We start from the raw sequence: 16,616 nt of genomic DNA on the forward strand, positions 1-16,616 counted from the left end.
GATAAAAACTCCAGCGATGAAGTTGTACTTAGATACAACCAGAACTTATAAAGTTGTTTAAGTGTTGTCTTAAGGAGAATTGCTTCCCAACCCTAACCCAACACATTGGAAAACCTCGTATTCAAAAATTCTTGTATGTCTCGTATTTAGATGCTAGTGCTGTCAGCATAAATGTCTATGGATGATCTTAGGATGTGATTTGGGAGATCATTGATGAAGATCAGGAAGAGAGTTGGGCCCAGGATGGACCCTTGAGGAACTCCAGCATTAATACTATGAGCTTCCAATTTCTGCCCATCAACCACTATTCTTATGAACCTATCAGAGAGAAATGAGTTAATAATTGAGAAGACATTTCCAGCTATACCGTAGCTGGAGATTTTGTGGAGTAGACCTTTATGCCATACCCTATCAAAAGCCTAGCAGAACAGAAACCATATTGCATGTCACTCGGGAGGTTATTTTTTGCTGAGGTGGTTGACAACTTCTCTATTTAACAGATTCCAGCAACTTACTCATAACGCATGTGAGACTGAGTGGTCTGTATTGAGAGGGCGATGAATAATCACCTGAATTTTTAAATGTGAGGTTTCTGTGCTTTTCTATCAGTCTTCACCTAGTTCTTGTTCTGGTCGTGTCGTCTTAGCGATTGCTGAAGGGGCAAACACTACCTTACAAGTATAAAAATAAAATAAAACAACGCAAACTCACAAAAGAAACAATTCCATACTTCGTGTATAAATCAGTTGTGCCCCGAGTGATGAAGGACCCCCAACTGTTGTCTGTCAAAGTGTTAGTTGATCAATTCATCTCCCCATCTGCTAAGTCTGCCAGATCTGACATCAATCTCTTTCGGGGGACCTCCAAGCAGTCAACTATCCCAAACTGAAAACTCCATAAAACTAGCTCTGACTCCTAAATTTATTAACTCAAAATTGGACATCCATTTGTGTCTTTTGTCTTTGTCACCACCACACCTGATTACAAAAAGTTGACTACTTTCATCCGATCAACTACTCTCCACTGACAATTCAGAAACAGGCCATAGATTGGGAAGCGTCTTCCTGTCTTAAGATTTCAAAAAGATTTTGGCGACTCCCCTCCCTCCATCATCTTCTTATACTTTTACTCTGCTAATAAATCATTTCCTTCAGTTCTCATGGGTCTTGACTTTAGGTGATGAGAAGAGGGCATACATAGTATCAAAAGTCCTTTGAAATTCTTTACTTAACATAAACATGATAAAAAATAAACGGCAATCTTTAAGAAAGAAAAAAACGTGTTCATCCTTACCTTAATATCTGACACATCGACTATTCGACAAATATATCTGCAATATATAAAAGCATGTTATATCAGCAGCATTAAAGTGTGAGAAATGTCGGAAAATTACACCAGCATTTGCATTATTTGGACTACTATTTACATGTACGTACATAGCAGGCTAACCCCTAAACAGTATCTTAATAAGAACCCCCTCCCCACATACACATAAACTACTTAAAACAATACAGCTCTCCAACTGAATAAAATAGTGGCTCATAGCAGGTCATAAAGACCAGAACGTCGACTTGTTGATGTAACAACTTACAAACCACACATACACACACATTTTCATAAATGAAGAAAGTATTAAATCAAGGTTATATAATTCTATGATTTAATTAAAATTTCGGTATAAAATTCCGATAAGAAATATTAGGCTTCAAAATTCTTTTTTCTTTTATCTTATTGATCGGAAATAAAGAAAAAAATATGAAAAATAAATAAAACAGAAAAGCTTCGCCAAACAGTTGTACACGATCCCCCCCCCCCTGAAGCATGTTAAAAATCATTATAATAAATCAGTATTATGCCTGCATTTGGATTATTCGAACACTATTTACATCTGGGTTGTATATTCATATTTCGTCTGATGTTATATCTTATGTGCATGTTTTTGAACTTGGGAATCTTTATGTCAAATTCAGGAACCTATACATCATTATAGGGGTAGATTATTCTCATTCTGTCAGCCATGATAAAATAGAAGTATTAACTATCATGTTGTTTTTAGTTATAATCACCTGTAATAAGGGTTGAACCTGTAACTTCTAAAAGATTGTTACTCATAACTAATTGTTAATCAAATGCTCTTCAAAGAGTACTGTCCACTCTTTTAGGGATTCTAACAGCTGAGTACTTCTGGACCTGCCACACAACAATCTATGCTGATCTTTAGTGAATAAATAATTCCTGTCCATGATTTTGTCCCAAATGATCGATTCTAGAATTTTGCACACTAAAGAGGTCAAACTGACAGGTCTGTAATTTGAGGGCAAATGACTGTTGCCTTTCTTAAAAATGGGAAACATGTGATCACTTCATTTACAATCGCCTGTTCACTGGTGGGTACAAGATCCAGCACATTGGGGGTATTTCCTCCTATGCAGCATCTTGTGGGATCTGTATAGTGCTGATAGAGAACAGATTCCATGAACTCATATGACAGTTTTTACTTTCAAGACATATTTCATTTGTCCAACCAATTTCTGGAAAATTAAAATCACTGAACATAGTGAAACTTACAACCAAGATGAGAAGAGGAGTTAAAGAAATACAAATCTAACTTTAAAAATAATGATAAATACACTGAAAAGACAACACACACACACATAGAAATTACAAAGAACGTTTTCAAAATGATCGAAAATTTTAAACAGGTCTTTTATTGCATTTTAATAAAAATTTAAAAGTAGAAGCAAACTATGATAGGCGTTCCAAAAGTAATGCCTCCTATTTTTTTTATTCCATTCCTATGGATTAGAGGAGATTGCGAATTGCATTGTTATGATGACTGAACTTATGCATTCATGGCCTGAAAGTTTCATCTCTCTGTTGCAGATATTGACAATGTGAGATTCTAAGAAAACAACCTCTGTCATGGACGTGTGTCAGAAAAACAAGACCTGTTTGCTGTTAACGGTGATTTTCAAAATGTCCTTATTTAACTTTTATGCAGATCTCCTAACCTGAACATTTGAAAATCATCGTTGATAACACCGAACAGGTCTTGTTTTTCTTAGTGGCATCATGTCATGAGGAATAAATAAGGTGAAAAAAAATTGTGTCTATACTGATGAAAATGATATTACATCAAAGGTACTTTGATTTATAAACAAATAAATGTTCATTTTTTTTGTTAAATCTGCATTGAATTGGCTTACTAAAATTACATTTTATATATGTGTGTGTGTGTGTGTGTGTGTGTGTATGCAATTTACAAATTGTAATAAAAAAGAAATGTTAATTTTAAAAATTTCAATGGGTGAAAATATCTGAAAGAACATGCAAGTTGTTCAAATGTTTTTTTAATAAGTTTTTTAGGTAAACATCTGAACAGTACGTGACTAAATATGCAGCAATAACATAATTTTGCAGACTTGTTAGTCGAAATACAAAACATAGTAATGGCTACCTTTTGAAAAGTAATAAATGACTAACTAAGAAAACTTGATATTTGGAACCTGGAGAATCATTATACTATATATATATATATATATATATATATATATATATATATATATATATATATATATGTGTGTGTGTGTGTGTGCGCGCGCGTGTGTGTATGCAATTTACAGATTGTAATAAAAAAAAGTTTAATTTAAAAAATTTTAATGGATGAAAAAATATCAAGAGAATATAAAGAAAAACCTACTTTTTAGCAACTGGACACATCTGGAGGATAATACGATCATTAATAGTTGAATCATTTACAGCAACCAATTGGCATTTGAGAAGAAGTTTCTGAATGGCAAACAACATCTGAAAATAAATGTTCAATAAATAGAAAATCACTAAAAATTATATTTAAAGCTTTTAAATTTATTAAAGTTATATTTGAATTTAAATAATTAACCAAATGAATGAGTATTTCATTCGATTCTATAATCGGAGATTGTAGATAAAAAATGTTTGATGAAAATGAAAAAATTTTAATTGTATGAAATTCCCAATTTAAAAAAAAAAAATCTTTGTTCTCATTAGTTAACATGAAATTTTTAATTGTAAAATAATTTTTAAACAAAATCTTCAACTATCTTCATTTTATACAAAATATGTTAAAATTATTCTGTAGGGTGACATCTAAGTTATTTTTGGTTCTTATTTAGAATTTTACCTAATTTAAAAAAAGAAATACAGAAAGATGTCATATTCCAAAAATCACATAAATTGATGAAGTAGTTCTTTTTTAGCTAAGAAAGTCAGATTTTACGAGTAAGCAAAAAGAGACTGTTTCACGTTTCCATCCTGAAAAAAAAAGGGCAGATAAATCCACAATAATTCAAACTTGCAAGATCAGCCTTGTAAGAACGATTTTACATTTATCGCTTTAAAGTGTTAAAAAAATAATCTTTATAAAGATAAAACTACTTGATCAATTTATATGATTTTTAGAATATGACATTTTTGTTCTGTAATGGGTATATACATCAAAGATTTTTCTGTAGTTTTTTATGCTTACAGTCGAGATGTGTACATTTGGAGGATATCATTGAACGATGATAAAAACTCTTGGACATTCATGATTGAAATTTGATAAACAATTCATACCAAAGTTTACTTGTACCATATACAGATTATAAAGGATTTTATTGATGACTAGCAAGGCCATTAACTAAATAAAAGATGTTAAATAATGTTACATTTCTTCAGAAGAGAAATTTCTATTTTGTGAAGAGTGAAGAAATAAAAATTAGGAGGCCTTCAGAGCTCTACTGAAAGCACTATATAAAATTAAGGATGTCTCCAGAGTACTATTAAAACAGTTTCTCCTAACTCATTTCTTTGTAAAGAAATGATAATCTGTATTAATTAGTGTTGAGACGATTAATCAGAATTGGAATCGGAACTTTTGAGAGTATTGGAATTGGTATAAGAAAATATTGATGCCTATTTTCTGATGTCAAAAACGATTCTTTTAATTGTCCTTTTTTATTTGATTTTGTTTGAAGTAAAATCTTCCACTGCTGGTATTAATGATAAAATAATAAATATTTATTGATTTTAAATGAACACTAAAACTAAAATCCATAGATCAAACCTCACAAGTGTATTTTTATGTTGGAGAAAATATCAACATATTTAATTTTTTTTTGTTTTACAATAATCGAGAATAAATAACAACTCTATTGTTAAATATTTAGAGAGTCATGAAAAATCAGAATTGGAACTGGTAATTGTATCAGAATCGGGAATTTAGTATGGAAATGGTAATTGTATCCAAATCGATTTTGTGAGACGTTGCGAGCCTGGCTCTGCTTTATTGTTATTTTCATGACAAGTGCTCATCTGAGCTCCAATCTATGATCCCCTCTCACCAAACTTTCACAAAAACACTTGTCTAGCTGAAACCACTATCAATATTTTCCCCTACTCTTTATCTGTGCCTAAACCTAAATGTAGATTCCATGAACAAAGCTTCTTTCTAAGAACTGCATGCCTGTGGAAATCTCTTCCGTTTTCCTGCTTTCCAGCTGACTACAATATGGTCGTTTTCAAGTCAAACGTAAACAAGTTCTTGATGAGCCATTCCTCTTAATTAATCCAATTTACCAAATTTCCACTACTAACGCTTACTACAATATTGTCCCATTGACTACCATACACTCCTTAACCCTTATCCTCAAGTGGCTTCTGGGCCTTGATAAGTGGTGACTCTTTTATAAAAAAATATTTTTTTTAATTTAAAATAAAATCAGGAAAAATATTGGAATTGTCCCATCATTAGTATTAATATATGATAACATTAAAAGTCATGTTTACTTTTTGATGAGATTAAATGATATAAAATGGCTAACCATCGAATTAAAACTAATTCATGTTTTCTATCAAATGCAATTTGATTGATGCAGATTATGTGCAAGAAGTGTAAGACAATAATGTTATAGCCAGCTAACTTCCGGCATGACTGCTACCGGATGCGGTGACGAGGCAAATTAGTTCCTTCACTTTTATCATTTTTCAGTATTTCTATTGTGAAGCGATTTATTGAAATAAAATATAAGAAAAGCACATTATTGAAAAGTATACTATACAAATTAACAAATAAAAATAACACAATCTTTATTTGCATTTTTAATAACAAAATTAAAAAAATAAACGTTTTTATTTTATTTGAAATTTTATGAGAAATATATGTTTATAAAATTACAAAGGTTTTTTTTTAATTTTAGAAATAAGTTTTTTATTTGAATTTATATAAATATTTGTTTAAGAATATATAAAAAATGAAATTATTGGAATCAAAATAACAAAATTACACACATATAAAAAAAAAAAAAAAATATCCACTACATAATATTCCCAAAATAGTTTTAAAAGCTTTTAAAAAGTGTTTTCAATAATTCTTTAAAAAAAAAAAAAAAATGTGCAAAAAGGGTTTTCAATAATTCTTTAAAAAAAAAAACACACTCAAATTTCAATAATTCTTAATTAAAATAAGACCAAAATAACTTTTCAATGACAAAATAAATAAAGAAAAAACAATCGGTAAAAAAAAAAGAAAAAAAAAATTTATATATATATATATATATATATATATATATATATATGCACAGGGGAGATATAGGTGTGAAAGATAAAGTGGAGGAACTGATTTGTCTTGTCACCGTCGCTGGTAACGCTACGCTGGAAGTTAGGAAGTACATTAGCTGACTATAACCGACAATGAAGACGGATAATAACTCAGATGGGGAAAAGTATATTTGGATGGCAAAGTTGTTGAGAAGTTTTGTCACTTTGGTGATAACATTGGAGCACAGGATTGAGCAGGTGCTAGTGTGATTGCAAAAATTAGGAATACTTCTACCATTACTAACAAGCAGAGGGTTACCATTGTCCACCAATGGAAGAGTCTATCAGGCATGTGTACATACCATGATACTGTATGGAAGTGAAACGTAGCCAGTGAGGATTGAGGACATGTGTTGCATGGAGAGAAATAAAGGAATAATATGATGGATGTGTAATGTGAGTTTTAAAGTAAGTTCATTCTGATGACCTGTTTTTTAATTAGATAGAATTAGGAATATTTCAATCTGGACAGTATAGGCAGATGTGTGCAGAACAGGAGACTTTGATGGTATAGTCACATCAAAAGAATGAATGAGATTTCTTGGGTTAGTAGATGTAGAACAGTTGAGACAGCAGGTCCAGTTCACAGGGGAAGCCAAGAAAAACATGGGAGAAGGTGACATAAAAACGGATTTGAGAAAAAGAGAGCTAAATAAAGACTTCATCAGAGATAGGTTAGTTTGGAAGTCAATTTATTAAAGCCATCCAACACATGTCAGCATATAAAACAGGTGGAAGACTGTATATGATGATGATGATGATGATGATGATGATGATGATGATGATGAAATAAAAAAAATTCTTAAACATTTAAAAGAAAAAGAGAAACAAATGAATTTAAATTCAATTTTTTTTTTTTTTTTATATAAATAAAAACAAAGATTTCTTTACCTGGATTATTTTATTCTGAACGCTATCTATCATTTGTAACGGAGCGATTACAAAAATTCCAATGACATCCAAACCACCAGGTAACATCCGAGTCACCTAGAATATAAAAAAAGATTTCTTTTAATATTATTGAAACAAGGAGAATTGCAATATTTGATATTTGCAACTGAAACCAGGAATGACTAAGGTATGTTGTGCCAATCAACATGGGTGGACAACCTTGGCACGGTGAACTAATTTGGAGCTGGCCCAATCCATCTCAAGTGAATACTGTAAAAGTAAATGTAATATGAAAATGGATTTTTGGGTTTGTATTACTGTACATACAGATTCAAAAAAGTTGTCAAAAAACAAATATATAACAAATAAATGCTATCAAAGGCAAGATAAGTTACTTTTCTACCAAACTGGATATATTTTTCGTGTTTTTATTCAATGTAACATGTTTATTCAGCTCTAAAAACATACATTGTTTACCGATATATTGGAAAATTCAAAATGGCGCCCAACTCTCTCTTTAACACGGTAAGTTCGGGAAAAGGTGTTATAAATAATAAACTAGACAAGATACTATTAAAAACCACCAAATATATGTCAACCTATGTCACAGTAATATATATTGAGCGAGTTTCTAACAGTATTTTGTCTAGTTTTATATTTATAGCACCTTTTCCAAAACTTACCGTGTTAAAGAGAGAGTCGGGCGCCATTTTGAATTTTCCAATATATCGGTAAACACAGTATGTTTTTCGAGCTGAATAAACATGTTACATTAAATAAAAACACTGAAAACATATCCAGTTAGGTAAAAAAGTAACTTATCTTGCCTTTGATAACATTTGTTATATATTTGTTTTTTGACAACTTTTTCGAATCTATGTGTACAGTAATACAAAACCAGATTTTTTTCATCAAAATTTTTCTGGATAGTAGAACTGCAGTTGAATAAAAAAAGACTGAACAAATGAAAATGACTTCAATATTTTATTTGAGTTTTAATAATATAATATTTAATAATATAATAATAATATTTAATAATATAATATTTAATAATATGATATAATAATAATATAATATTTAATAATATAATAATAATATTTAATAATATAATATTTAATAATATGATATAATAATAATATAATATTTAATAATATAATATTTAATAATATAATATTTAATAATATAATATAATAATAATAATAAAGTGTTGGTAAAAGTTCAGCTAGTAAAGCCTATGGATTGATGGGAAAACCGTGTAAAATCCAAATTTTTAGGAAGTTTGTAAGACAGATTGACCTGGTCATTAGCAGAACAAACACAACATGCAACAACACCTCATTTCTTCATTCATTGAACTACGATCGGATTCTCTGAATATCATATAATGGTACTTATGCAGTTTATGAACCATGCTACCTTTAAAAAAAGATTTTCAAATGAAAAACTTTTTCCTAGTGTAACAATGAGTAATCTTGAGGCACGAACGTTGGAACTTGTGTGGGCTAATTCCAATGTAGATATTTTCAGGCGATTTGGGTTGTATGCAAGGGTATGTGATGGATGTTCCAATTTTTATTGATTTTGATGCAATACTCTTACCAAACAATCTATCGTTATTTTTATGGCAAGTGTTCGACTGAACTCCCATCTATAATCCCTCCTTGCCAAACTTTCACAAAAAAAACACTCGACTACACTCTCTATCTGTGCATAAGTCTTAACGCAGAATCCATGAACAAAGCTTCTTTCCCAGAACTGTCCGTCTGTGAAACACTTCCAATGGTCTACTTCCCAGTTGAATACAACATAACAGCCTTCAAATCCAATGTAAACAAGTTCTTGTTGAGCCGTCTCCATAAATAATCAAATTCTACCCAATGTACACCATTAACGATTACTACACTAACAACTTACATTCATTGACCCTTATCCTTGAATGGCCTTCGGGCCTTGATAAGTGGTGACTCTCAAGTAAAAGAAAAAAACAATATTACTCTTTGATTGATTTCAAAAATATTCTTCCTTGACAATCTTACCTGTTTTGCATGTGTTGCCAACCATTGATTGTTCATCTCTTCCAATCTGCTTGGTTTCACGGTACTTTTCTTCGGAGCAGGAACTTCCTGTTCCACATCAGACACTTCATCCTCTACAGGATCGGGCGTTTCCGCCATATGCAAGACGTAATCTTTCTGGTTGGTCATCTGAAGAACAAAATAAAACAGATTGTTTATTTCTATCGTTAATCATATCACATATGCTTCGTGCGCATGACTTTTCCAAGTTTTATTGCCTACAAGTAATTTAAAATTTTGAAGTATTTTAACAAGCGTTAACTCCCATTTGAAAATTCAAATATTTCAGATTTGCATTGAATTTTATCCCTAGTCATGATGTAACAGAGCACGTACGAGAAAATTAGCATCAGCAAAAGGATAGCTGGCTAGCAAAAACATTAGCAGCAGCCATTAAAGCACGTATGCAAATTAGCAAGTGTGTGCAAGTTTGAATCACAAGAAAAAGAGAGAAAAATAGTGGCTGATAAGAGAAGCAAGTTGCGTGTCAAGCAAGATAGCACAAGGTGGTGAGGAGAAAGACTTTTAAAAAGCACATATGCATGCGAAAATACTTTTGCAAGATAATGAAATGTGTTGTTTTGGAAGAACCACAAATAAATGTATTTCATTTGCACGTTAAAAAAAAAATGCAGAGTCAGATTTTGGTAAATTTTTATGATGTGCCCCAGTACATTATAAACACCCCAACCTCCCCATGTTAAGAATGACTTTCAAAATAAACACCTCGAAAGCCGTTTTTAACATGGGGAGGTTGGGAGGGTGTTTATTCCAAAAGCCGTTCTTAACATGAGATGGTTGGAGATGTTTATACTATGCTGGGGCAGGTTGTAAAAAAATACCCAGATTTTTATTACTTTCCTTTTTTTTTTTTAGTTTGTTCCTTTGCGACGGTGCCAGACAGCGTGTGCGTCCAAGAGGTTTGAAGTGTAACGACACAGTTAAAAAATAACAACCATGTTACAATGAGACCAGTTAAGCAAGATTTCCTGAATTTAAATTTCTGCTATGACTCCTTAGACAAACAGTGAGTGCGAACACTTAAATTCAAGAACTCTTACATCCTGCGATACATGATGCAGGTAAAGTATATTATTGTTTTTGATCTGAAGCCAGATCCACAGCATCCCCCCAGGTTCTAATAGTAACCAAATTTCTCTTGATTGTCTGGTTCCAGTTCATTTTTGGTCTTCCTCTTCTTCTATTAAAGGTCTATATTGGAGCACTTGATTGGCAATTCTTTCTTAGGATATGTCCACGCCAACCTCGTTTGCAGATTTTTTTAAAATCTAAATACTTCTTGTTCTCTTTTCACACTCCACATATAAAGTCATCTCAAATTAAAAATGTAAGCTTAACGAGGTCTTAATATCTTGTATAAGATCCTTAATTAAGCTTAAACCTTAAATCTTTATCTCTACTTATATATAAAAGGCACTTTGTCCGTATGTGTGCTAGTTCATTCCCTATGAACTCCGAAATGGCTGGACCAAGTGTTTTTAAAACTTTACACAAATGTACTTTATGTCTGGGAGTATTCTTAAATAGGTTTTGTATTGGAATGCCTCTGACAAGTATCAAAAATCAATAATTGAAAATATCCCATAAGGAACAGTCTGATATTGACCAAAGTTAACACCCTTATACAGCTTAACATCACAAGTGGATTTGAGAAATTTCATCACTGTACAAGGGCCAGATGTATCAAATCAACTGTAGGTTGTTTGATAAGACAGGGGCGCATTTGAAATGAATGCACAGTTGAACCATGATACTTGACTTTTGCATTTTTAACTTTAATTCAAGCCATATAAATTGAATGTGCACATGCAAAAACAGACATTGCGACGAGTGAAAATAATACAAAATACATTGGATAATAAAGATTGTCATATTATGAAAACTACTTGTCAGCGACAATTTTAAATGCGATATTCATTCAAAACAGACCTGAATACCCTATAAATCAATTTTTTAAAGGCAAGTCTTTAGTTGGTACTCTAGCGCACATTAACCATTAATTATTGTTCAGATTAATAAATGAAAAATCCTTTATGTAAAAGGTGTGCGCATGTTTTCATTGAGTGATTCCAATATGGGGGATCGATTTATTGCATTAAAAACTGTGCACCACACGTAAAAGTTTTCCTGTTAATTTAAAAACTGTAAATATCTGGTGGTGAAACTTGACGATTGCTTATTAAAAAAAATCGTCCAGGTAAAAACGTTTATAAATGTGGGGTGGATATTTATTTGGTGTCCACCACACCAAAATGTGACACAAGGTAAGAAGGTGGAAGATAGGCAATCTCCCCTAAAGGAGGGGCACTCTTGCCTCAACAAAAACTGCCAGCCCCCCCCCCCATCGGCATTCCCTGGTAGGGGCGCCTCAGGCGACAAGCAATAAACTTGCCCACCCGAAAACCAGGTGGCAAGGCCTGGGAGGGTGAACCTCCTGGGTGATACTCAAGCGCTGTACCTCAGTCCGACAGGTGCTGGGCCGGTTCCTGGCCCCTCACCTGTCGGGCTGAGTATCAAGAACAGATCCTTGACTTGTACTCTACCCTGCCTCCCTGCAGCCAAAGCCGCTGGGAGACACATCCCATCATAAGAGTTATAATGGTGTAAATGTGGAGTGACGAAACTTGAAGATACCCATAAATATATATATATATATATATATAAAATAATCGGAAAAGAGTAGGCACAGCCAAAATGAAAGTAGGGGGTAAGTATTTTTTGACAAAGTCTCTCTGTAAAAATCTACCAAAAATCAAGTAATTATCCAATCAATACAAAATTTTGATCAATTATTAAGTGAAGAATGCACTTTATACTGGTGTACTTTTTTTTTTTTTTCATAATTGATATATATACATATATATTTTTTGCCTACAAAACCCCCTTTTCTTTATTTGTGGTTACAAATATGCTTAAAATAATTAACTGAAACTGAGCAAAATATAGTGTATTGTGGCGAGTGTGTGTGTACGGGGGGGGGGTTATAGATAAAACAAACAATCCAAAAAAAAAAAAAACAAAAAAAAACGCACGTGTATCAGACTTTAAGGTTGAAAATCCGAATTTTGAACGTGTTTTATTTTTCATCTTTTGTGTTTTGAAGTCCAAAATTTGTTGAATACGTTAACAATTATTCTTTCAGATTAGCCAAAATAAAATATACATATTTTCATTATTTTTACAAAAAAACACTACTTTTAAATCTTTGAAATATAAATTAATAATTTTATTTTAGTGAGTCCAATATTGCTAATATACCATTAAATAGGAAATACTGTGAAGAATCGATACCAAAAAAATCAATAAATAACTGCGGATTTTGCTAAAAATACGATAATTTCTTTCTGCAATTTGTCATTACGTGATATTTCCTCACCTATGGAAGACCATACAGGCCGAAAAACACTGGTTATCTCCCTCTTCTCTTTTTTGCTATGACTTGCGCTTGCGTTTAAAGTGTTGGGGACTTTTGCATCTACCACACACTCTCTCGTCCAGAAACACTTGGTCCTGATGGCAAAACAGGGTCAAGATGACCAACTGTAATACTAGATGAAGGAGTTGTCTCCAACACATACGGCGCCTAACATTTCCAAAATGATTACCCTCATCGTTGTATGTATCACTTATGAAAAAAGAATTAAATCCTTATAAAGTTGATTAATCGTCAAAACAAATGTTAAAAATACATATTATTTAACATGGGGAAGGGAGGGTGTATTTTAGGCACCGCCAAAAATGGCCGAAAAATCAAGTTGTTGTTGTTTTTTAAAACGAAATTACATTTATTAAAATCCATTATTTCTGAGTAACTTTTTTTTTTCCAGAAAGATAAAACCCTGAATTTTATCATATAGAAAACAGAATAATGTAAAACTTTTTCTACTATTTTTAATTAAATTTTCCCAAAAAGTTAACAATTGACATTTTTTGTCTTGCACAAAAAACGTACATAAATATTTTTTAAAAAAGGTTTTTGAAATAATTCATTTATTTATTTGTTGTCTAACTAAGATTTAGGATGATTTTCTATGAGAATATGCAAAAATATTATAATATAAGTACCTGGATTTCAAATAATTCCACTTATTCATATAGGCAACCAGTTACTTCGCGTCGATCTAGAGTCTAGATCGACACTGTTTACGTTTGTATTCGATAAAAAGCAAACTATGGAAGACCAAACAGGCCAAAAAAAACTTATTTTTCAGTAACGAAAATTTCAATGTATTATTAACGCTGAGGCTGGCCAGTACCAGATGGGTGACCATTTGTATGAGTTTGGTTTTTAATGTGTATGTGTGTGGGGGCCAGGCTCCCCAAAATGGGGGAGGGGCAATTTAAAGCAGAATAAAAAAAAAAATTATTTCAGCGCGTTTGGTCCACCGTAGTCGAAAGGCGGCAAACGTTTTCAAACGGGATCGAAAAAATGATGCTATTTTTAACACAAAGGGCACAATATTTATCGAATTTTATTTTTTGTATCGATTCTTCAAAGCATGCCCTGTTTAATAATGGTCATGCATTATTCGGCTCGCTAAAAAAAAAATTGTTAATTTATTTATCAAAGATTTTAAAATGGCTTTTTTCGTATAAATATTAAAAAAAAATTTTTTTGTTTTGCGTAACTTAAATTAATTATTTTACTTAACATATTCACCGAATTTCACACTTCAAAACTCAAAAGCGGGATAATTAAACACAATCGAAGTTCTGATATTCAGACGTCAAAATAAGGTATGCAAACAATTTTCTTTTTTTTTTTTTTTAATCTATATTTCTGTCCCTTACAACAACACAATATGTTGTGTTCAGTTTCAGATGATTATTTTAAGCATATTTGTACCACCTCAAAACAAGGGGGGGGGTTGTAAGTAAAAAAAAATATATATAAATATCGTTTATGAAAAATAAGTACACTGTTATAAAGTTCATTCTTCTCTTAATAATCGCTGAAAATTTCATTTCGTATTGATCGGATAGGATAATTACCTGATTTTTGGTAGATTTTTAAAAAGACGGTCCGTCAAAAAGTACTTACCTGTCCCCCCTTCAGTTTTGGCGGTGCCTAGTGTATTATAACTATTCTGTACTTTCGCCTAACAATTAAATTTAAAAAAAATATCGTGAAACTTGAATTTAACTTGAAAATACTATTAAAAAATAGTGCGGGTCGTAAAATGCAGAAGCACCCTTTTATAATATAAAAGTTTGGTAAATATCCAGGTCCGCTACTACAGAACACCGACCATTGCACTTTACGACCCGCGCTCTTTTTTAATAGTATTTTCAAGTTAAATTCAAGTTTCACGATATTTTTTTTAAATTTAATTGTTAGGTGAAAGTACAGAAAAGTTACAATATACCCTGTCTTCCACATGTTAAATAATAGGTTTCTAAATAATAGTGTTAAAAATAGCTCGGGTCGTAAAGTGCAGGAGGAGTACCTATAAAAGGTAACGCCGGATCGGAAAAAGAGCTCAAAATGAAAATAAAATAAATTCTCCGCTCAAAATAAGAAATGGGAGAAGAAAACAAAAACAAACGGAAGAAAAAAGGGTATTATTATACAAACACCGTGACAGCGTTAGGGTTAGGGTTAGGGTTAGGGTTAATTCGCTGTCACGGTGTTTGTATAATATTACCGAAAAAAGGAGCTCAAAATGAAAGAAAAATAAAACAAATTATTTTTACAATTGTACCCATCCGTATTATAAGATTTGTGTGACGTCACTTCCGAGGTAAACAAAGGAGTGCGGAGCGTCAGGATAACCTTTTTTCGATATTTCCATTTTTTTAATGTCTTGACTAAACTATACAAGTACAAAAAAAAAAAAAAAAATCAACCCTTTCCCAATTTTCCCTGCTTAACGTTGTCGACTTTTCTACATTTTATTTTTTCAGAGCTTTTAAATCGAAACCGGCTTCAGTTATTTCCAAAACCGTTTTAAAAACGAATTTGAGATTCTCCATCAATACTCGGAACTGACTTCATAAGCTTTAAGAACATTCCTTACATCTTTTATTACAATCCGATGTTGTTTTACAGAGCCAACATTGGTGTGATGATGGGGGGGGGGATCATCAAAACACAAACATCTGTTTTGGTTTTAATTCGTTTGTTTTTATAGCAACCCCCCCCCGGTCTTATGTGTAATAGGTCGAATAAAAACAAAATTCATCTTAACATTATATTTATTTTATACATATGGACAACAAAATTAAAATCAAATAAAGTTAAGTTTCTAAAAAAAAAAAAAAAAAATGTAAACAATGGTAAATAATGGAAAAAAAAATGGAAACAAAACTAAACTCTTCGATAACATTTTGATAGTTTTCATTCTAGTTCTATTTACCTGACCAATTATAAGACCAATATGCCATTGTCCGGCAGACGTGGTGAATTTCTCCAAATAAGACTGGACAAGTTCATCGGCCAAAACTGTTCGACGCATAATTTATTTTTCGCTTGTATGTGTGTAAACGTTTACACGCCGATGTCAAAGTTTACACCGGTCAAACAAGGTTATTTCCCTTTTCTTTGTTTTTTTTTTTTTTTTTTTAATATATAATACATAACCGGCAGGATTATCTCCCTTGCTATTTCCGGTGTCACACGAGTTCCGTTGGTGATAATAGTTCTTTCACTAATATCATTGCGACATGTATGAATATTGAATCAATATACTGTCTATAGGCAAGGATCAGAGTATTGTGTCTTCTGATGCTGCAGTGCTGCACTGGAGTTGATTTGTCCTTGGTCAATGGGGGAGGGGGAAGCCCTTCTATACTGAGGCATTTTTTTTTTTGCATACTTCCAGAGTGCCCTTTTTTGGGGGGGGGGGGTGCTGGTTTTCTCCCATATTAAATACGACCTTGTGTCACATTTTGTTTTTCGTGGGGAAGCAAATAAATATCTACTGTCTTGTTGTGAATGATAGCCCTAGCCAGGACTAGCATAGACCAACTAAAGGTACAGTGTCGAGGATGACCATCATAGCCCCCACCCCA

The 16,616-nt window shown here is 32.2% G+C and overlaps 1 protein-coding gene across 1 annotated transcript in view; it reads right to left on the minus strand.

The window, feature by feature from the left end:
• The window catches only part of LOC145248330 (protein odr-4 homolog), a 29,267-nt gene extending 13,120 nt beyond the window's left edge, over positions 1-16,147 (minus strand). Inside the window, exons 1-5 of the mRNA XM_080110239.1 lie at positions 15,962-16,147; positions 9,546-9,713; positions 7,510-7,605; positions 3,701-3,807; positions 1,294-1,330 (exon numbers count right to left, since the gene is read on the minus strand). Coding sequence (XP_079966365.1) covers positions 1,294-1,330; positions 3,701-3,807; positions 7,510-7,605; positions 9,546-9,713; positions 15,962-16,060 — 507 coding nt within the window. The 5' untranslated portion in view covers positions 16,061-16,147. The remainder of the gene's footprint in view (positions 1-1,293; positions 1,331-3,700; positions 3,808-7,509; positions 7,606-9,545; positions 9,714-15,961) is intronic.
• Positions 16,148-16,616: the final 469 nt, after the last annotated feature.

Source organism: Euprymna scolopes, chromosome 26 (assembly GCF_053919585.1).
Source record: "Euprymna scolopes isolate OS-2025 chromosome 26, ASM5391958v1, whole genome shotgun sequence".
NCBI classification, from domain to species: Eukaryota; Metazoa; Mollusca; class Cephalopoda; order Sepiida; family Sepiolidae; genus Euprymna; species Euprymna scolopes.